The sequence below is a fragment of the Cynocephalus volans genome, chromosome 5, assembly GCF_027409185.1.
Source record: "Cynocephalus volans isolate mCynVol1 chromosome 5, mCynVol1.pri, whole genome shotgun sequence".
NCBI classification, from domain to species: Eukaryota; Metazoa; Chordata; class Mammalia; order Dermoptera; family Cynocephalidae; genus Cynocephalus; species Cynocephalus volans.
In genome coordinates this window covers 67055288-67077307 of record NC_084464.1, presented here as the reverse complement: position 1 = coordinate 67077307, position 22020 = coordinate 67055288, and the positions used below count along the sequence as shown (strand labels likewise).

Genomic DNA, 22020 nt, shown 5'->3' with positions numbered 1-22020 from the left:
TCCATCCGCTCTTTTATTTGAAAGGAAAGTTACTAGTCCTTCAGAGTAAAATTTTCATCTCTTATATTGTGGGATATTTTTGTTTGGAATGACATTTTTTTAAACTGGGCAAGACGGTATAGAAGTTAGAGAATTAATAATTTGCTTTTACACAGGTATTGATAGTTAAAACTATACCCAACAGATATGTACAATCAATTATGTTTCAGTAAAAAATAAAAATAATTTGCTTTTATTTTAAAGAAATAAGAGAAAACAGATTTGGATGAATAAACTACACCTGTGAAAATGAAATCCTACTTCAGAAAATCCAGTTGGAATGCAAAACACATCAGAATGTTTTGCTATTAGTCCTGAGAACTTTTAAGGATATTTTTAATTGCAGGAGACAAACTAAAATGTATTATAAAAATGAGCAACATTAAACAAGTCTGACTTACTGGCCCAGACATTAATATCGAAGATAATTATATTCATCATTTTAAGGATTAATTTTCTTTTTTTCTTTTGTCAGCTGGCTGTTACAGGGTTCTGAACCTTTGACCTTAGTATTATAACACTGTAGTTAACTGAGTTAACTGGCCAGCCCAGTTGTTTAATTGCTATTCTGTATTGTGTTACCCTCTTTTTAAAAATACTTCCATATTTGCTTCCTTTTCTCAGAACATACTTTAAGAGAACTCATTTTAAGTTTTGATGATGTTTATTTTTTATACTTATTCTCTGAAACCAAATTAATGTATTAGGTATGTAGTTGATCCTCATTGTTCATGGATTCTGTATTTGCAGATTCACTTTCTTGCTAAAATTTATTTGTATCTCAGAATCAGTAGTCTTAGTGTCTTTGTGGTCATCTGTAGATATGCCCAGAGCAGGAAAAATTTGAGTTGCCAAATATGCAGTTTTCCAGCTGAGATCAAATAGGGCAATATTCTTCCTTCTTGTTTCATCCCTCATACAGTAAATGTGTCCTTTTCATGTTCTGTTTAGTGCCACATTTTTCACCTCTTGTACTTTTCGTTGGTGATTTTGCTGTTTAAAACGTACCCCAAGTATAATGCTTGAAGTGCTGTCTAGTTGTTCCTAAGCACAAAAGACTGTGATGTGCCTTTTGGAGAAAAAACACATGTTTGGTAAGCTTTTTCAAACACGAATTATGGTGTTGTTTGTCTGTAGTGCTGTTGGTCATGAGTTCAGTGAGATTATGATTTCAGTGTTAATGAATTAACAATATATATTAATAAGGTGTCTTTAAATAGAAATGTCTATAAAATAAGGTTATACATTGATCAGTGACAAAAATGTAACCAGGCATTCTCAGGAACTTAACCCTAGAAGTAGTGGTTCAGTATGTGCTAATTCAGTGTTCACAGTGCCATAAGTTATAGAACATAACTACTGTGAATAACTAGAATAGGCTATGTGACAAAATAAAATAAATTTTGAGCTAAAGGGCAGCCAAGCAGGTAAGCTGCTTCTTTCGTTTCTTATCCTTATTCTATCAGTAGGGCACCAGAATCCATTAAAATGGTGTAGGGTAGAAGAATAAGCACTGACCTAAAGGAATTCCCCTTTCCCTATACTCATAGTCTTAGAGCCACCACTGTCTGTGACTGTTGTCAAAAAAAAAGAAGGCAGGTAAATCCAGATCATGTGTAAAGGTATAAATTTTGGGGAATGTCTTTCACCCTTTACTTGGACCTTTTCAGAGTGAAACCAGCAATGTAGTTTTAATACCTCCAGATTTGAAAAATAAAAATATATATAAAGCTATATTACCAAAAATATTTCCCTTTACATATGAAATAAATTCATCTCTTGTTTCAGAGTTAATGATGAAGATGTCAGACTAATGTTATGGGACACTGCAGGTCAAGAGGAGTTTGATGCAATAACAAAGGCCTACTATCGAGGTAAAATGCAGGATCTGTTTATTATTTTTTTTGTTTCAGCACATTCTTTTGGCTTAAGAAAGAACTTTGCTTTCTTTATATCTCCTGTAAAGATTTCTCTCTAGGAATAGTTAAAATAATTTCAAAGTATTTTGAAAAACTCCAGTTGAGTGACAAATAACACTTTGTTACTGTAGACAGTTTGTCTCTGCTGTAGAATTATATGACACATATAGTCAGAGAGTGGAAACTAACATGAAAAAGTAAAGCCCCTGCATATAAGGTGGTATTTTGTTATGGCACATGAGTCGCATAAAGCCTTTTCAGTGCTCTAGGAGTTCAGAGAAATGTGAGATACATCTGAGAGGAAGAAACCACAACTATAGAATTTAGTGCTCTAAAATGTGGTCTTAACTTCCTCAAGAAAAGGCTAAATGAAGCTTATAAATTGAACTTAAAGTTTCCTTTAAATATTCCTGTAAAATTATGTACTTTTCTTTTGAAATTTAAAACATCGTTTTTAGTGTTTCTCCAACTCACTACCAGTGGTGATTGAAATGAGAAAATAAAATAACTGAAAGCCTGCTCTAGTACTGTATAGCATTATGGCCTGTTGATGCTGAGTAAATATTAATTGATAATTCATATCAGCATTTCCCAGATGCTAAGGGAGATAGAATGGCACTGTTGACATATCGATTATCCCTTTAGTGACATCCCCTCTTAACTTTTCACCTTCTTATTGTAAGTAAAACTTGATTCTAAAGACACTGCTTTCCCTGCTGCCTTCTGTGGTGGAGGGTGTTCACCCACATTCCCACATCTTCACAGTCTTCAAGACCTGGAGGATGTTGGGCAGAGGTTTCTTTGTTTCTTACTGCTGCTTCCAAACCATTCCCCTTCTTCTTCCTTCAAAAACCTCAGCACCTTGAAAGTCCAAGTTGTGAGACTTTTAGCTGCCACTAGTGCCCCCTGGTTGCCATGGTGCATTGACTTCCATCACACCTCCTTCCTGATAATATTGGCATCTGGCTCATTTTCTTCTCCACAGAAAGGTTACTTTTTGAAAATCCAACCTGTTGCTCATTTTCTTGTCCTTGTCAACCTTGTCCTTCTCAAAGCAACAGTCTTTTCATTACCTCAAAAATCTAGGCCTCTAAAGTCTCTCACTCCCTGACCCCTGCTTCCTGTGAGTTTAGCTTGCTAACTTAAATACCCACACTCTTAACTGTCCTCGAACCCATCGAGAGTTTGTTTCCTGACCCTACCGCTTTTTCACTGTAACTTTTCACACAGCTTTTACTTCTTTCTTTCCTCAAGTTAGATTAGTTTTTCTAGTCCTGTGGACATTTGCTTGGAAATACCTTTAACTCCCTGCCCTGTGCTTTTTGCATAGTACTTGCTCGCCAAAACGCCCAACCCAGTTGAACCCATCTATCTCCCAACCTGTAGCCAAGCACCTAAACCTTATTGGAGAATATCAGACAGAACCATTCTGATTAAACTTTGAAGTTATGATCACATAACTTTAATGAGTACTCAGTGCTGCCAGACACTGTTAATACACTTCTATAGTCAATAAGTCTCTTCATCAAAAGAGCTATTTTACATCTTCTCTTGCCTTAACCTTCAGGATTCCTTCCTTGTCACTATACTCAGATGATTTCCTTGCTTCCATCTTCTTTGAGAAAGCAGATAACAATCAAATAAAAATTATTTCATCCTTCCTACAACCAAATCACTTCCTTGGTAAAAACATTTAGGTAACTTTCTCTTGCTGGAGGAAGAAGTTCAGGTATGTTAGCATCCTGTCCACAGGACTTTGCAATTGTGTTTCTCCCTGTCTGTCTAGCCTCCTCTGCTGTTGATTCCTTACTTGCACTTAACCCTTAAGAAATCTCCATATTATTTCCTTCCTTTTTACACTATGCTTGGAATGTGTTCTTGTCCCACTTGATCTTCTACCTTAAAATCTACAACTCAAAAATCTCTGTGAAACTTTTATTTGGCCCTCACCCTTGAAAAAATTAATCACTTTCTTTTGAGCTGCTTCTGTATGTTTATTGCATTTATCACATTATATAGTATTTGCATATTTATGAGTTACTTGAGGTTTTGGCTTATGGAGTTGTGAGGTTTTTTTGTCTGTCTCCCCAGCCCCAGAGCATAGCACATGTTGGCTTAAGTGAATTCAGTTGCCCTCAAGAGGCAGTATAATTAAGGTTAACTTTTTAAAAAGTGAAATTCTACTGGGTGTATTCCACAGCTTCATTTTATTTATCAGATGTGTCAGCTTTATACTGTGACTGTGAGTTACAGAAGAAATCGTATATACACATTTATAAATATAGATTATTTCACTTAAAGGTATTTGTTTTCTGGACTGGAAGCCCCAAGAGTAGGATCATATCTGTCATGTTTATGGATGCTCCCATGCCTGTTTCTCAAGATTTGAAGTTTCATTCAGCAAATGTGTACTGCGTGTTGAGTGTCTCTTATATTCTAGGCATATAATAGACATTAATTATATAACTAAGGTCTAATAAAATCATAATTGCACTAACATATTAGTGGCCAAAAAATTGCCTTTCTAAATTGGTACCAAGGAAATTTAACTTCCACTGTCTGCTCTAAGAAAACATTTTGGTTTGAAATGAAAAAAAGAAACCTTGTCCTGGCTTTTTTTTATTGGCTTGTATTTATATTCATGTAGTAACATTTCTCGGAAATATATCTGAGAAGTTTCCATAGAGGTTTTATTTTTTGGTGGCTGGCTGGTACAGGGATCAAACCCTTGACCTTGGTGTTATCTAATCAGCTGACCTAACTGGCCAGCCAAAGGTAATGCTTTTTTCACATCTTAAATCTCTTTTTCTTTCTCTCTTTTAAAATCTATTTTTTGTTATCATAAAGCTTAAAATATATTCTATCTTAGTAAGTAGAGTGATAGTAGTTGAATGCTAAACAGTCTCAAAGACCAGATGGTATGGAAGCAGTAATGAATTATTTGTTCGAAGTCTCTTTAAACATCCTACCTTGGAAAATACAGCTTTAATGAAACTGAAATAATAGTTATATACAATGGGAATTCTTCTTTTCTTTTATATGTCACTTTATACAACTTGAAAGGGAATGTATGAGGGTACTTCTAAAAGTTCATGAAAAAAAAATAGAATTAGGGGCTGGCCACTTAGCTTAGTTGGCTTTGAGCATGGTGCTGATTAACAATAAGGTAAAGGGTTCAGATCCCCATACCAGCCAGCTGCCAAAAAGGAAAGAAAGAAAGAAAGAAAGAAAGAATTAAAAGATAATATGAATCTTTCAGTGAATTTTTGTAAGACCCCTCATCTGTAAGTGTTTCATGGGTTATCTGAGAAGCAGTACTTGAAAATAGAATAGGTGTATTGAAATAGCAGTGTACTAGTGTACTTCTCTTGAAGAAATCTATGTATTTTAAGTGTCTAATCGTGTTGATGAATTTTGGGGTACAGTTTCTTAGAAATGCATAAGCTTTTCTACTTTTGGACAAGATTTACCACTGATTTTATTGAATTAGCTTGCTACTCTATGTGTTTACAAATTTACACCTATTGTATAAAATATGCATACTTGAGAAATAGTATGCATTCAAGTAGTTTTGAATGTATTATTTTTTCCACTTCCGAAAATGTAGGATTTATTATAATAATGGCAACGAAGGTCTAAAAAAAACATAATTGCACTAACATAAATGACCAAAGATGTTGCTTCTCTAAATTGGTATCAGGGAAATTTTTTCCACTGTATGCTCTAAAAAAACATTTTGGTGTCTTGAGAAATAAGAGTGGTACACGTCTCAGGTGTCATTCTAGTAATGCCACCGCTACTTACTGCTCACTCTATTTACTGTGTCTTTAAAGGCTTCTCATCCACAATAGCTTTGATCATCATTCTCTATGGTTGACAGTTTGGGTCTTGAGCGCCTGTATCATGGTATACAATCAGGAATTATGTTCTCACTACCCCAAGCTCTTCTTAGAGTAGGTGGTATTTTTATCAAATTATGAATTTCATCAATATTGTTACTGTTGATTAACAGGTCCTAAATGTACAGTTTTATCCTTGAGTAAAGATTATTTATATTTTTCAATGGTATTATTGCCACCACCTTCCCCACACACTCAGGAAAAAATAAACAAAAAACCTCTTGGTTGCAAGATTGCTGCTATGAGCAATGAAAGCCATATGCTTTGCTCACATCCTTGGGGAAAGAGAGTTAGTTACTTCCCACAACAGTGGATCGGAAGTCCTGAGCTTTTCTCTGATTAGACCACCCTTTACCTGATTGCAATAGTGATAATTTGGCTTGGATCATGTAGGCACCCACCCAACTTCCCCCCGCCCCACCTCCACACCCCACAGAGGATAAGCTTAGTCCACCTAAACCATATGGCTGTTTATACAGTGGGAGAGAGGTGTTCTTAGGAAGGGATGCCAGCTAGGCAATCAGATATTATCTGCTCCTAGTACAGATCCAGATAATGATGTATAATGATTAACCAGAAATACAGACTAGGAAGAGAAAGTAAGGGCTAGGAAGAATTTATATCTTAAATTTATATGGCAAATTAAGTTAAGATATAAATTTAGTGATAGAAACACTGTGCCTTATAGTATTATGACTTACTGATTTAAATCCTGTAAGTGTGTTATTCATGATGCATAAAAACCAAATTAAAATTTTAAAAAGAAAAATTTTATTATACATCATTTAAAAGATCTATTATACCAAAACTGTTGCTCAAAGGCATCATTATGGACTGGGAATGCTGGCTTAATTGTATAGTGAGACATGCCGAGACATGACTTTCTTGTAAATAGTTTACAAAAGAACACAGATCACATTAAGAAGCCTTTTGGATCCCACACGATGCTTCTAAAACTCTTAAGAAAGTCCACTTCAGGCAGAAACCAGTACTTAGCAGAGAAAGATGCATACAATATAAAATCAATTTTCATTATGGTTTTTTACTGTGAGATTGATTTGTAGGGGAGTGTAAGGTTAATTTTAGGTGTCAACTTGATTAGACTAAAGAATACTGAGAAACTTGGTAAAGCTATCTTTTTAGGTGTATCCGTGAGGGTGTTTCCAGCAGAGATTAGCATGAGAACCTGAGTGGATGGGATGGGAAAGGTCTGCCCTTAATATGGGTGGGAACCATCCAATCTGCTGGGGGCCCTAAAAGAAGAAAAAACTGAGAAGAAAAGGTAAATCTCTCTCTCTGCCTCTGCCATTTCGTAATGTGATACCCTGCACCACTGTGATCACCACCAAGAAAAGTCCCTCACCAGACATGTTCCTTGGACTTTGGGCTTCCCAGCCTATGAAGCTGTAAGCAATAAATATTATTTCTTTATAAATTACCTAGTTCCAGGTATTTCTGTTAAAAGCAACTGAAGTGGACTAATACAGGGAGGAAAAATATCTTTTTCCTTCTACCCTTTTTGGTTCTTAGTTGGGTCTCTGTAACAAAACACATAAGAGAAAAGTATACAGGTTTATTTAAAGTAAGTTTTATGTGACATAGGGGCCTTCATAAGGAAATGAAGACCCAAAGAAGTAGTTAAACCTGAGTATTTTTATACTAGGTTTGATGCAGAATGAAAAGTCATGGAAGAACGTGATAGGACAGAGGATATGAGCTAAGAGCAGTAAACTGGGGAAAACTTAGCAAGACTTGTTTGTTCAGATTCTACTTAGAGTTCCTTCATTTTCAGAGATGTGGATGCTCCTTTCCTCTCAAGAGGAAGTCACCTCTTGAGAACCTGAGGGTCTTATGACCTGCTTCAGGGGACGGTCAAAAGAGACCTTCCCAGAACATCCCAAGGCACATCATAATCAAATTATCAAAAAACGGAGACAAAGGAATCATACTGAAAGCACCAAGAGAAAAGAAACACATAACATTCAACAGAACCCCAACATGTCTCTTAGCAGATTTCTCAGTAGAAACCATACAGGCCAGAAAAGAATGGGGTGATATATTCAGGGTACCAAAGGAAAAAGACTGTCAACTAAGAATTCTCTATCCAGTGAAACTAAACTTCAAATATGATGGAGAAATAAAGTCTTTCTCAGACAAACAAATCCTAATGGGATTCATCAGTGTTAGATGTACATAACAAGAAATGCTAACGGGAGTTCTTTAATCTGAAAGAACATGATACTAAGGAACAGCAAGATAACATTTGAAGGTGCATAATTCATTCGTAAATTCACAAAAAACCTCAAAATACTCCAATGTCATAAGGGTGGTGAATAAATCTCCTACATCCTTAGTATGAAGACTAAAGGACAAACCTAATAAGACACTAACATACTGTACAACCATATAAGAGATAGGCAGTTTTAAAAGATGTAACTTGAAACAACAAATTGTCAAAAAGTAGCAGGGAATGATGCCGAAGCATAGAGTTGGCTTTGTTTTTTTTCTTTTTTCTTAGGTATCAAAGTTAAGATGTTATTAGTTTAAAATATTCTGTTATAACTATAACATGTTTTTTGTAAGCCTCATTGTAACTTTAAAACAAAAACTTATAAGAGACATACTAAAATTAAATAGCGCAAAATCAAAATACACTCAGTCACAAAGGAAGACAGTAAAATTGGAAAAAAGGATCAATAAAACAACCAGAAAAAAAGGAACAAATGGCAGTAACAAGTCTCTATATATCAATTATAACCCTAAATGTAAATGGATTAAATGCCCCAGTTAAAAGACAGAATGTATTATAAAACAAGAACCAACAATATGGTACCTACAAGAAACTCACTTCACCTATAAAGACACACACCATCTGAAAGTGAAGGGATGGAAAAAGATATTTTATGCAAATGGAAACCAAAAAAGAGCAGGATTAGCTACACTTAGATAAAATAGGCCTCAAGCCAAGGAAAGTAAAAAAAGATAAGGAAGGTCATTATATAATGATAAAGGGATCAATTCAACAAGAGGTTATAACAATTCTAAATATATACACACCCAACTCTGGAGCACTCAGTTATATAAAGCAGTTACTGTTAGATGTAATGGAAGAAATAGACTCCAACACAATAATAGTTGAAGACTTTAACACCCCACACTCAGCAAAGGACAGATCACTCAGAAAGAAAATGAACCAAGAAACATCAAAATGAATCTCTTCTCTAGGCTGATTGGACTTAATGGACGTATATAGAACGTTTCACCCATCAGCTGCAGAATACACATTTTTCTCAGCAGCACATGGAACATTCTCTAGAATAGACCATATATTAGGTAACAAAACGAGTCTCAACAAAGTTTTAAAAAGTGAAATCATATCAACTACCTTGTCCAACCACAATGGAATAAAACTAGAAGTCAACAACAAAAGGGACACTAGAACCATACAAATAAGTGGAAGTTAAACAACATGCTCCTGAACAATGGGTCAAAGAAGAAACCAAAAAGGAAATTTAAGAACTCCTGGAGATAGATGAAAATGAGAATACAATATACCAGGACCTACGGGGTATGTACAGCAAAAGCAGTTCTAAGAAAGAAGTTTATACCAATAAATGCTTATATCATAAAAGAAGAAAGATTTCAAATAAACAACCAAACATTACTCCTCAAAGAGCTAGAAAAACAAGAACAAACCAAACCCCAAATCAGTAGAAAGAGAGAAATAACAAAGATCAGAGCAGAAGTAAATGAATCAGAGATTTAAACAATACAAAAAAATCAATGAAACAAAGAGTTGGTTTTTTGAAAAAATAAAATTGATAAACCTAATTAGACTAATGAAGAAAAATAAGAGAGAAGACTCATAAATAAAATCAGAAATGAAAAAAGAGACATTACAACTGATACCTTAGAAATACAAAGGATCATAAGAGACTACTACAAACAACTGTATGTGAACAAACTAGAAAACCTAGAAGACATGGATCAATTCTTAGACACATACAACTTACCAAGGATGAATCACAAAGAACTAGACAACGTAAAAAGACTGATAACAAGTAATGAGATTGAAGCAGTAATAAAAAGTCTCCCAGCAAAGAAAACCCTAGTACCAGATGACTTCCCTGCCAAATTCTTCCAAACATTTAAAGAACTAATATCATTTCTTCTCAAGCTTCCAAAAAATTGAAGAGGAGAGAATACTTCCAAACTCATTCTACGAGCCCAATATTAGCTTCTTACCAAAACCAGAAAAAGACACAACAACAAAAATTACAGACCAATATCCCTGATGAACACAGATGCAGAGATCCTCAGTAAAATGCTAGCAAACACAATCCAACAACACATTAAAAAGAACTTTCACCAGGATCAAGTGGGGATCATCCCAGGGGTGCAAAGATGTTTCAATAGATCAACAGAATGAAGGGAAAAAAACATAAGATCATTTCAATAAATGCAGAAAAAACATCTTACAAAATCCAACATCCTTCATGATAAGGACACTCAACAAACTAGGTATAAAGGAATGTACTTCAACACAATAAAGGCTGTCTTCAACAAACCCACAGCTAATATCATACTGAATGGACAAAATGGGAGGCTTTTCCTCTAAGATCTAGAACAAGACATGATGCCATTTCCCCACTCTTATTCAACGTAGTACTGGAAGTTCTAGTCAGAGCAGTACGGCAAGAAGAAGCAATAACGGGCATACAAATTGGAAAAGAGGGAGTCAAACTATCTCTGTTTGCAGATGACATGATCATGTACATAGAAAACACTGAAGACTCCACCACAGAATTACCAGAACTAATAAATGAATTCAGTATAGTGGCAGGATATAAAGTCAACACACAAAAATCAATAGCCTTCCTATACACCAATAATGAAATAGCCAAAGAAATCAAGAATATAATCCTGATAACAAATAGCTACCAAAAACATGAAATACTAGGGAGTGAATTTAACCAAGGGGGTGAAAGACCTTTTGAAAACTATAATACATTGGTGAAAAAAAATTGAAGAGGATGCATATAAATGGAAAGATATTCCATATTCTTGGGTTGGAAGAATTAACATCATCAAAACATCCATATTACCCAAAGCATTTTATGCATTCAATATAATCCCTGTCAAAATACCAATGACATTCTTCAGAGAAATAGTAAAAACGTCTTGAAATTTTATAGAACCACAAAAGACCCCATATAGCTAAAGCAATCTTGAACAAGAACAATGTTGGAGGCATCACACTTCCTGACTACAAAATATACTATAAAGCTATAGTAACCAAAACAGTATGATACTGGCATAAAAATAGACAAACAGACCAGTGGAACTGAATAGAGAGGCCAGAAATAAACCCACACACTTATAGACAACTGATTTTCAGCAAAGGTGCCAAAAATAAACACTGTGGAAAGGACAACCTCTTCAATAAATGGTGCTGGGAAAACTGTATATCCACATGCAGAAAAATAAACTAAACCCTTATCTCTCACCATACACAAAATCAACTCAAATGGATTAAAGACCTAAATTTAAGACTCAAAACTATGAAATTACTAGAAAATATAGGGAAAACACTGCATGAAATGAGAGTGGGAAGCACTTTTTTGAGTGAGACTACAAAGGCACAGGCAATTAAAATAAAAATAGACAAATAGGGCTTCATCAAACTAGAAAGTTGCTGCACGACAAAGAATACAATCAACAAAGTAAAGAAATGATCTACAGAGTGAGAGAAAGTGATTGCAAACTACACATCAAACAATGGGCCAATATCCAGGATATATAAAGAACTCAACAGCAAAAACCAAATGACCCAATTAAAAATGGGCTAAGACATGTACAGACGTTTCTTAAAAGAATACATACAAATGGCCAACAAGCACATTAAAAATTGCTCTAAATTACAAATCATCATGGAAATGCAGATTAAAATTGCAATGAGATACCATCTTATCCCAGTTAGAATGGCTATTATCAACAAGACAGAAAATAACAAATGCTGTGGAGGATGCAGAAAAAAGGGAACCTTCCTACATTGTTGGTGGGGGTGTAAATTGGTACAGCCATTGTGGAAAATGGCATGGAGGTTCTTCAGAGAACTAAAAATAGATCTACCTTAAGATCTAGCTATCCTGGGTATATAGCCAAAGGAAATGAAATCAATATATAAAAAAGACACCTGCACTACCATGTTCATCACAACACTATTCACAATAGCCAAGAGATGTAAATCAGTGAAATGCTTATCAGTGGATGAATGGATTAAAATGTGAGATATATGCACAATGAAATACTATTCAGTTATGAAAAGAAATGATATCATTTGAAGCAACATGGACAGAACTGGAAACCATCATGTTAAGTGAAGTAAGTTGGGCACAGAAAGACACCCTGTCCTTTCACTCATAGGTGGAATCTAACAACAACAACAAAAGTGGTTATCATGAAGTAGAGAGCAGAATAATGGTTACCAGAGGTCAGGAGTGGAGGTGGTGAGGGGAGGATACTAATGGGTATAAAACTATGCTATGTGCCCTAAGTGAATCATTGAGCAGCATATGCATGTATTGAAACAACACACTGTACCCCACAAATATATAAAAGTAAATGTTAAAGTTTAAAAAAAAATTGGATTTTAATGTTGAAGAGAGAAAGGGCTGTTATGTGTTTCTGAATTACTTCCCATAGCAGCTGGGCACAAAACAGGCACAGATATTCACAAGTACTCATTGATAGCTAGATTCTTTTTTGCTGGACAAATTGACATTTGTACAGCATTGGGAAAAAAGTTATCTTTTTATCACCCATGAAATTGTACATTTTTCCTGGAATCCTTCCCCTGCCCCTTGAATGCTTTTTATATAGTTTATATAGAAATTTCTCAGAAGGAGTGATTCCCTAGGACAGAAAGTGACACTTCTGACTGATTTGGCCCCTTGTCTTGTATGAGAATACATTGAGCTTTGGATAGCAGCTCCTTGTGAAGAGCCTAGAAAATCTGAGGCTATAGCTTCTCAGCATCCTTAAAGATCAAGTGTCATGCCTGAAGAGAGAGCTTTTCAGTAGATTGTCGCTACGCTGTGGTAGAATTTTAAGATGGCTGCCCCTGATTCCCATTCCTTAGTTATTCAGTCAAACATTAATCTAGGTACTGTTTTGAAGAGATTGTGCAGATGCAGTTAAGGTTACTAAGCAGCTGATCTTAAGATAGGGAGATTATCCTAGTAATCACATGAGCTCTTTGAAAGCAGAGTTTTCTCCAGCAGTTAGCAGAAGTCAAAAAGACTTATAGTACAGGATGGATTGGATGGTTTTGCTGGTTTTGAACATGGATTGGGCCACATGGAAAGGACCTGAGAGCAGCCTTGAGAAGCTGAGAGTGACCCCTGACTGACAGACAGCAAGGAAACAGGGACCTCAGACCTACGACTGCAAGGAAATTGATTCTGCCTACAACCTAAATGAGCTTGGAAGCACCAGCCTCCCCCAGAACCTCAAGATAAGCTCCTAACCAGGGGACTTTTTAACTTTGGCATTGTAAGACCCTAAGTAAAGAACGCAGTCAAACTTGCCTGGACTTCAGTAGAAACATTTGGGTGAAGGGAGGAGTTTGGGGAGGTTCATAAGTAATGTTGCCAAATATTCTGATGATAAAATTTATATGAAAAGGACTGTAGGCTAGCTGGGCACCCCCTGCTTCTCTCTGACAGGACTGTCTATATAATTAATGAGCCTTTTGAGCAGATGTCGCCCATAATAATTTGAATACTCCAAAAAAGAAAAAAAGAAAAAGACCTTCCTACACCTGCTATTTCTCATATTCCTTCAGCTTAAAATATTCAACATGCCACCCTTTCATATTTGGGCATAGCATATACTGAAGTCCATCAGGTTCTTAAAAAAAAAAAAAAATGCTCCTGACAAGCAATATATGAAAATGAGGTTATAGACTTGGAACCTGTTATCTGAATTTATGCATATAAACAGAAGGAAAACTTTATGCCATTCCTTAAAAATGTACTTTTTTTCACAATCATAAATGAATGTAAATTGTTAGGAATAAAATTGTTGTGGATAAGAAGGAAGTGCCCAATTATAAATGTAAGAATGAAGGAGCAACAGAATTAGATATGCAGCAGTCTCAAATTTATTTGTTTTGAAATTATATGAGCATAGAATTTGTGGTAGGTTGGCCCATTGAATAATATTGTGTGCTTGAAATTATGTGCTCGGGTATCAAAAAGAATAAGGGACAAGCATTTTAAATCCAGAATAATATCAATTATTAGTAATACACAGTGTATAAAGCCTTGTGTTTGTGATTGGGCTTTGTGAAATTTAACACTGTTCTCTAAACAGTGTTTCTTGAACTTGAATGCACATGAATTCTCTGGGGATTTTGTTAAAATGCAGAATCCAGTTCAGTAGATCGGTGGATGGGTCAGAGATTCTGTATTTGTACAAGCTCTCAGGTTATACCAATGTTGCTTTTAGTGATTTGAGGACAGAATTACTCTACACATGTGTCTTAGGGAGAATTTTCTGCATTACATTCAGAGATGTTATGGTAACAACTTCTAATAGTTAGGAATAAATATTTGTTATTGGTGATCTTATAATTGACACCAAAAATTTATTCAGGTTTCTGTATTACTGATATGTAGATAAGTGGGGTAGTTTGTAAATATTGGCTACTGTTAATTTGTGGGTGGTTTACTGTAATCTGTAATGATGAAGTATGTTGTAACACCAAGGTCAGGGGTTCAGATCCCCATTCTGGCCAGCTGCCAAAAAAAAAAAAAAACATAATGATGAAGGAACCTTTCCAATGGTGCGATTCTTAGGGTAGGTGGTATTGAAGGGAGATTGAATAGTGGGAAAATAAAGGTCTTTATAAAATATATGAATAGAAAACACAGCTGCCTTTAGATGTCAAGAATGTAAGATATGTCCAAATGACTACAACAGAGAAATTTAAAGTGTCAACCTTCCTAAAGATGACTGGTACTAGCAAAGAATTTGAGGGCAAAGGAAGAAAAAGAAAGGATAACAATTTAGCATCATTTTTTAATTAAGAATATTGATAGTAATTGGTATGTTTAATAGGCACAGCTTATTAAGTTACCAAAATGCAGCGTTTCTCTTTTACCATTCCCTTACATCTTACTGGGTAGGAGGAGGGGGAAGTCTTTTCCTTGATCCTAAATGAAAATTCCCTTTAGCTCATGTCTTTTCTGGTCACTCTCAAGTGATTTTTCTCAGCTGCCTCATAGTTGCTTCTGGTCATAAACATCATCTTAATTTGGTAATTAGAATAGCCAGTCCTATGTTATCATTATCAAAACTCCAAATGTAATTTAGCATTAAATCTTTTATCCGCTCTGGGACTTTTAACCAGCCAGGACCCCTGGTCTAGGAGAGGATGTTGGCTGCTTCACATCTTCCCCACTCTTCTTGCTCATAGCTTGCAAGAAATGTTTCTTCCTTCTCCCGGGTTGGACCCAGGAGGAAAGTGAATTGGGAGGCAGGAGTACTGCGGTGGCGTTGGGGCCCTCTGGGAGGCAGGTGTTTGAAGATGATTCTTTCTCTTGGTAAGCATCCTGGATTCCTCCAAGTTTCCCATTCTTGGGGATATTTCTTCTGGGCATGTATACTCGATTCTGGCAATATTACTTTGTTCCTTTGTAACCCAAGGGTATCAAGAATAAGGGAGGAAAAACTTCCTCTGTCCTCTTAGAGTCAGTCATTGTGGGCTTGCACATTAAAATGACAAAAGACATTAGCGAGAGAAAAGACAGATTTAGTCATGAATATATGGAAATTCACAGAAAAATGTGCTCAAGGAGGCAGTTAGAATTTGGGGTTTATAAACCATCTTAATAGGGGAAGGAGAGGGGGAGAAGTGTAGCTGTGGGAAAATAAATGTCTTTTTGGAAAGATAAATGGGCCCTTAAGAGAATAGAGAGGGAGGTATGACAGTTTAGTGACCATGTGTTTTTGGGTGTGGTGCTGATGATAAGAGTCAGCCTCCCCTGCCCTGGGGATTTAGGACAATTGAGTACTTTTGGGAAGCTCTGCTTTTGGGTAGATAGGGGATTTCAGGAACTCAAATACTTTTTGCTCAAAATAATGTTTATGCCACAGTGGCAATTCTAAACCCCTTCTCAAGCATTCTACCTCTGTCTTCCTTTATGTTCAGCTCTTATCACCTGCTAAGTGGCCCTACTGGAAATAATTTTAAATGACCTCATGCTGTGTAGGGAGTGAGAAATATCTTTTACTTCTACCCTTCTAAGTTCATGACTGGGTCCCCATAACAAAAGACAGATTAACAAGAGAAAGCATACAGATTTTTTAAATGTAAGTTTACATGACACTGGAGGCTTCACGGAGAAATTAATACCCAAAGAAACAGTTAAACCATAGTGTTTTTTATAGTAGGTTTAATGAAGTGTGGAGAATTGTGGAGAAATGATAGCACAAAGAATATGAACTAAGTGTAGTAACTTGGGGGAAACTTAGCAAGGCCTGTTTGTTCAGATTTCCCTCTGTCCCTTCATCTTTGGCGATAGCATGATCCTTCTGTGTATAGAGAGAGCACCTGTCACCTGAGGGTCTTATGATCTGCTTCAGGGGAAAGTCAGAAAATTCTATTTAGGTTTTAGGACCTGCTCTGGGAGAAGTGGGGTCGGGGTGTGGGGGATGTCAGAGTGACTTTCCTGTTTCTGCTGTTTTTTCAGATTCCTTTAGATTAAAATATTTGATATGCCAATGCTATTTTGGGGTAGCATGTCTTGAACCCCAACACTACCTATCTCTTAGACGTGGTTCACCTCTGCCCATATCACATTCTTTGCCCTGCATTGGTGGGAGCATAGTTCCTTCCTGAATGCGGCTCTTCTCTTTTTTGTCGGATGGTCTTTTTCACTCTTTCCCAGCCCCTGTGTCTTTCTCAGGCTTAAAGTAAGGCACCACCAGTCCACAGTGTCCCCCAATTGCTGGGATCACATATCAAATTCCTTAACTGGCCTTGCTGAAGTTCATTCTTTCTAGGTTTGAAATGAAAGAGGTAGTGAAAGTACCTTGTCCACCCCAGCCCACCTTCTTGGAGGAAAGAGGGTTTGGAGTACAGTACTTCCTGTAAAGAAATTCTTTCCAAACCCTCTTCCTTTCCAACCCCCTTCTTAATTTAAAAAAAAATCTTGAAGTGCTGAGGGAGTTCCCGAGTTGTATAACAGGTTTATAGCCATTTCCTTTGTAAATTCTGCAGATAATGATCTGTCTCTCATAGACTTTGGTATCTGGTGTTTGTCATCTATTTTATTGGTACTTCAGTTAAAATTTTGGAAAAAATGAAAAAAAAAAGGGGTTATCTTTTAACATTTTTTTAGTGTATGTTAAAAGGGCTTTTTTGGTTATGAAGATTTTCCTAAACGTGAAAGAACTTTGATGGCTCACAGTTTGACAGAGTATTTTATCTGTATGGATAGACAATAATCCTCAGTTAGGGGAAATTGAAACAAGTAGTTTTCCAACATTTGCCAGAATTATTATAACTGTAAAAGTAATTCAGGTCATCTTTTTATTGATTAATATTTTTCACTTCAGTAATTTATTTAGGTTAAATCAGATATGGTGGTGCAGCATCTGATCTGAAGGCTTAGGATCAGGTGAACCATCTTCCTTCGGAGATTTGTGTACCGTTCTTTCTGGAGACTAATTATTCTTCTTAGGACTTTTTTTTTTTTTTTTTTTTTCCTATCTTATTTCAGATTTTATATTTTCTGTAGTTCTTTTTGTTTTGTTGGTATCTTTTTTCCTCCTTTACACTGGGTAAATCCAATTTTCTCCTGTGGTTTAACAGTCACTCATTCTTTTTTTATTTTTATGGTGATTGCCTGTAACTTAAGACACTTATTATCTTAGTTTGAACCTCTCCCTGCTCTCCACCCCCCACCCCTCCCACCAGCTGGGTGGGGGTGGTTTCTTTGGGACGTGATCCCAGGAAGTAGGAGTGAAAGACTAGAGAGTGTGAGGCAGGGAAGGGAGAAAAACCCAACAAAACTAAGTGTCACTGTAGGTGACTGGAGATTTATCCCTCTGAGGAACCATGTAGATATGCCTCAGGATTGTCCACCAATGGGAGGCTGAGATATTTATCCCACCCCCCATAGTTAAAGCTTCTCCCCAGAGGCATCAGTTCCCCTTTGGGGATGTATCGGAAAAGCCCTGGGAGAAGCAGAGAGCCACCTGCACCATATTTTGAGTGTAGGACACTAGCAACAGGCATGGGAACTGTCCTTCACAGTTTCGCTGAAACCAGGGCCATGGTGTCCACTACACTCTATTTACCTCCTTCCATTACTTAAACTTTTTGTATCAATATTACATCTTCCTCCTCTTCAGACAGCACTTTGGCACATTCCCACATTTTTCGGTCACTCCCCATGCTATCCCCCATTAAATAATTTTGGGGTTGTTATGGAAGTACTTTTTCTTTTATCCTTTGGTCCTGATTTTTTACAATAACATTGAGCATTTCTTAATCATTCTTATTGTTCATATCTCTGGCACCATCTGCTTAGTTTTTTTTTCTTGTATACTTCCTCTAAGAGGTTTTTGTTTGTTTTTAAGTGTCTGAAACCTTGTACACCTGGAAATGCCGTATTGAGCCCTCAAATTTAAATGACAGTTGGCTAGATATGAAATTCAAGGCTTAATGCTAACAAATAAAGTTTTATAATAAAGAACAGTTTCCTAGTTAAAGTATGATTGAATAATATTTTGTTATCTGTAGTTTAGGTAAATATTAACGTTCAAGTAAATATAAATTTATTTACTAATATTCTGATATGATCTCTTTAGTTTTATATCTTCTTAATAATTCAGAGTCCAGAGTACTCACCATTATTACACTGTGGAACCATCCTTCATTTCTGCTTTAATTCTGAGGAGGTCTCAAAGTCTCTGTCTCCGTTTCTCTCTCTCCCCCCACCTCTTTCTCTGAATTTGTGTAATTAATTTATTATCGGCTTTAAAACCTGCTCTTAGAGTGGGTAAGATTTTCTTAGATGAACCTTCTGCTTCTACAGTAATAGCAAGCTGCTGTTTTTCTTACATTCTGTGCTCTTTGCTTTCTACAGTATTCCCTCTGGTGGTGTACAAACTATTTTTGGCCTTACAGTGTCTTGGGTAGCCCAGGCATGTCTCGAGTCTTAGTAGGAAACTCTTTTACCTGAGGGATCTGTACGTAATGAATAATGGTAAGAAAACATGCCTTGATTCCCGGAAATCCTCTTGACCCCTGGGAAGATTTCTCTTATCACTTACATACCTGCTTTTGTCACCATGCTGCCTGAATCAATAGCTAATCATTTATAAAAGAGCTTTTTCTGGAGGTCACTGCTTATTTTTAATCTTAGATATTATCAACCTTAAGTGACAGTTGATGGTTAAAATATTGACAGTGGATACGGTATAGGAATTATTGCAGTTGAATAGGGTAAAAACTAAATTAAGCTTTCTCCTCTTTTTTATGCACATACACATCTACACACACACATATAGCTCTTGGCACTGGTTCTCAAATTATGTTCCTTAGGATCACTGGTATTCTGCTACTAAAATAAATAATTCAAAATTTTAAAAATTTAAACAGAATGAACAAATTATGATTTTTTTCTCATAGGTTATTCTTAAATCTGTGCTGAAAGAAGTTAAGAAGCAAATGACAGATATTAACAGGAGGACCTTGGCAACAGATTATGCTTTTACTATTCTCTATAGCTCTTATAATGGAATTAAATATATCAGTATTTTGTGGCATTCCAAAAAGAATGTATATAGTTTTGAGGGCAATTTGACACTTGAACATATTTAAGAACCATTGTTTTTTATAAAAATTGTTCTTCAGGTTAGAAAATAGAGTTTATATGTTGAAAAATAAGCAAAGTGTTACAAGGATGAGTTGAACATTTATTTACATAAAAGTTGTTTTGAATAGATAAAAGATGCTTCCAACTTACATAGGATTGTTTCATTAATGTAAATAACATTTTTATTTTGTGACCTTACAGGAGCCCAGGCTTGTGTGCTTGTATTTTCTACCACAGACAGGGAATCTTTTGACGCAATTTCCAGTTGGAGAGAGAAAGTAGTAGCTGAAGTTGGAGATATACCAACTGTACTTGTACAAAACAAGATTGATCTCTTGGATGATTCTCGTATAAAGAAGTAAGATGGTTACTTTTGGGGGAAGTGGGATAATATTTCTGTATAGTTAAAACATTTTAATTTTTGCATAGACTTATAAAATTTAGTAAAGTTTTTATACTTAAATTTTAAAGGTTTTAATTAAAGTTTTAATTTACTTAAATTTTCTGTGAGCTATTCAGTGTGATTGGTTTAGGTTAAAAAAATTCACACTGAATCATAAGTAGAGAAAATTAAAGGAATAAATTTTGAAGGCCCTTTTAGAATTCCAGTCTTAGGTCCTTGCACCACAAATCCATTTTCATGTTAAGTCAAACCTAGACATAGTAAGAATGTTAAGAAAAGCATGTCTAGATTTTTAATATCTAGAATAAGTAGCTATCCTATGTTGATGAAATTTCAATAAAGAGTTCAGATTCATATGTTTTATATAGTCAGAACTAGTATGCTCAAATTTGTGAAAAGAGTTTATCATCCAGATAATTTCTACTTATAAATATTTTACTCATTTTAATATTTTTGTTAGCTTTGAAAATCTTTGCTTGGTTTTTACCTTATGTTTTTATGTGTTCTTATATTAGTCATCTGTTGCTGTATAGCATATTAGCCCAAAACTTGTGGCTTAAATAACAAACATTTACTATATTATAGTTTCTGTGAGTCAGGAATTTGGGAGTGGCTTAGCTGGGTGATTTTTCATGAGGTTTCTGTCAAGATGTCTGCTAGGCCTGTAGTCACATAAAAGCTTGACTTGGGATGGACCATCCACTTCCAAGATGGTTCACTCACTTGGCAGGAGGCCTTAATTCCTTGCCATATAGGCCTCTCCTTAGGGCTGCTTGAGTGTTCTCACAACATGGCAGCTACTTCCCCCAGAGCAGGTGATCCGGGAGAGCCATGTCTCATTTGACCTAGTCGCAGAAGTCACATACTGTCACTTCTGTTGTATATTATTGGACACACAAACCAACCTTGATTATAGTATGGGAAGAGACTATATAAGGGTGTGAAGACCAGGAGACAGGGGATCATTGAGAGCCTTTTGGAGCGTTGTTACTAAAGTCCTAAAACTAAAATTAGAAGTCCACTCTTGGAGACACAGTCATCAATACACTGACTTTGGCTTTTGGCAGCAAAGTTGTTTCATGTCTTGGTAAGAATAAAATAAGTAATTTAGTGTAAGATTTTCAGAATGTAATTAAATCCAAATACACTTTAAAAGAAAAGAGAAAAAATTAATTAAAATATTTTATATAGAAAAGTGATATTTAATCATCTTAGGGCTAGAGATTAGTGACTTTGTAGAAAAGTCTTCTGTTTATAGTTACAGTATAATAGTTGGTGTTTATCCCAATGATTACAAAGATGAGTTGAATATTTATTTGTATAAAAGTTGTTTTGAATAGATTAAAAAGTGGTGAAGCCTAAAAATTCTGTTCAAGCACTGAGAACATAGCCTTCAATTGGTTTTATTTAACTGGGCAATAATATTAAACTTCTTTAAAAAGAAATGTGAAAATTTTTGAAAGGTCTGATCCCCCTTTCTGCCCTGCCCTGCCAACCTGCATTTAGTAAATATAATTTAAAAGTGACTTAAAAACAGGCTATCAGAAGGCACCTTTATAAGCCTTTTGTTTTTTAATTTGATGTGCAGTGAGGAAGCTGAAGCACTGGCAAAAAGGTTAAAGTTAAGATTCTACAGAACTTCAGTGAAAGAAGATCTAAATGTGAATGAAGGTAAATTATCTTTTTAAAAAAATACATTGCAACAAGAAGTTTGTTTTATTCTTATGCTTTTTCTGTTGTTTATAAATTATGTTAATAAAGAGAAAAACTTTGTTTTTATCATATAACATTAAGTAAAGTTTAAAGGCATTTTCTGCTTTTTTTGAGTTAGAGTCCTTACTTATTTACTAATGTCTTTAAATTCTTGT

At 35.6% G+C, this 22020-nt stretch overlaps 1 protein-coding gene across 2 annotated transcripts in view; it reads left to right on the top strand.

Annotated features, from left to right (window-relative positions):
* The window catches only part of RAB23 (RAB23, member RAS oncogene family), a 38325-nt gene that overhangs the window by 10624 nt on the left and 5681 nt on the right, over nucleotides 1–22020 (top strand). For both annotated transcript variants that reach the window (XM_063097289.1, XM_063097288.1), the window contains exons 3-5: nucleotides 1828–1913; nucleotides 19951–20107; nucleotides 21741–21823. In XM_063097289.1, the coding sequence (XP_062953359.1) occupies nucleotides 1828–1913; nucleotides 19951–20107; nucleotides 21741–21823 (326 nt within the window). The remainder of the gene's footprint in view (nucleotides 1–1827; nucleotides 1914–19950; nucleotides 20108–21740; nucleotides 21824–22020) is intronic.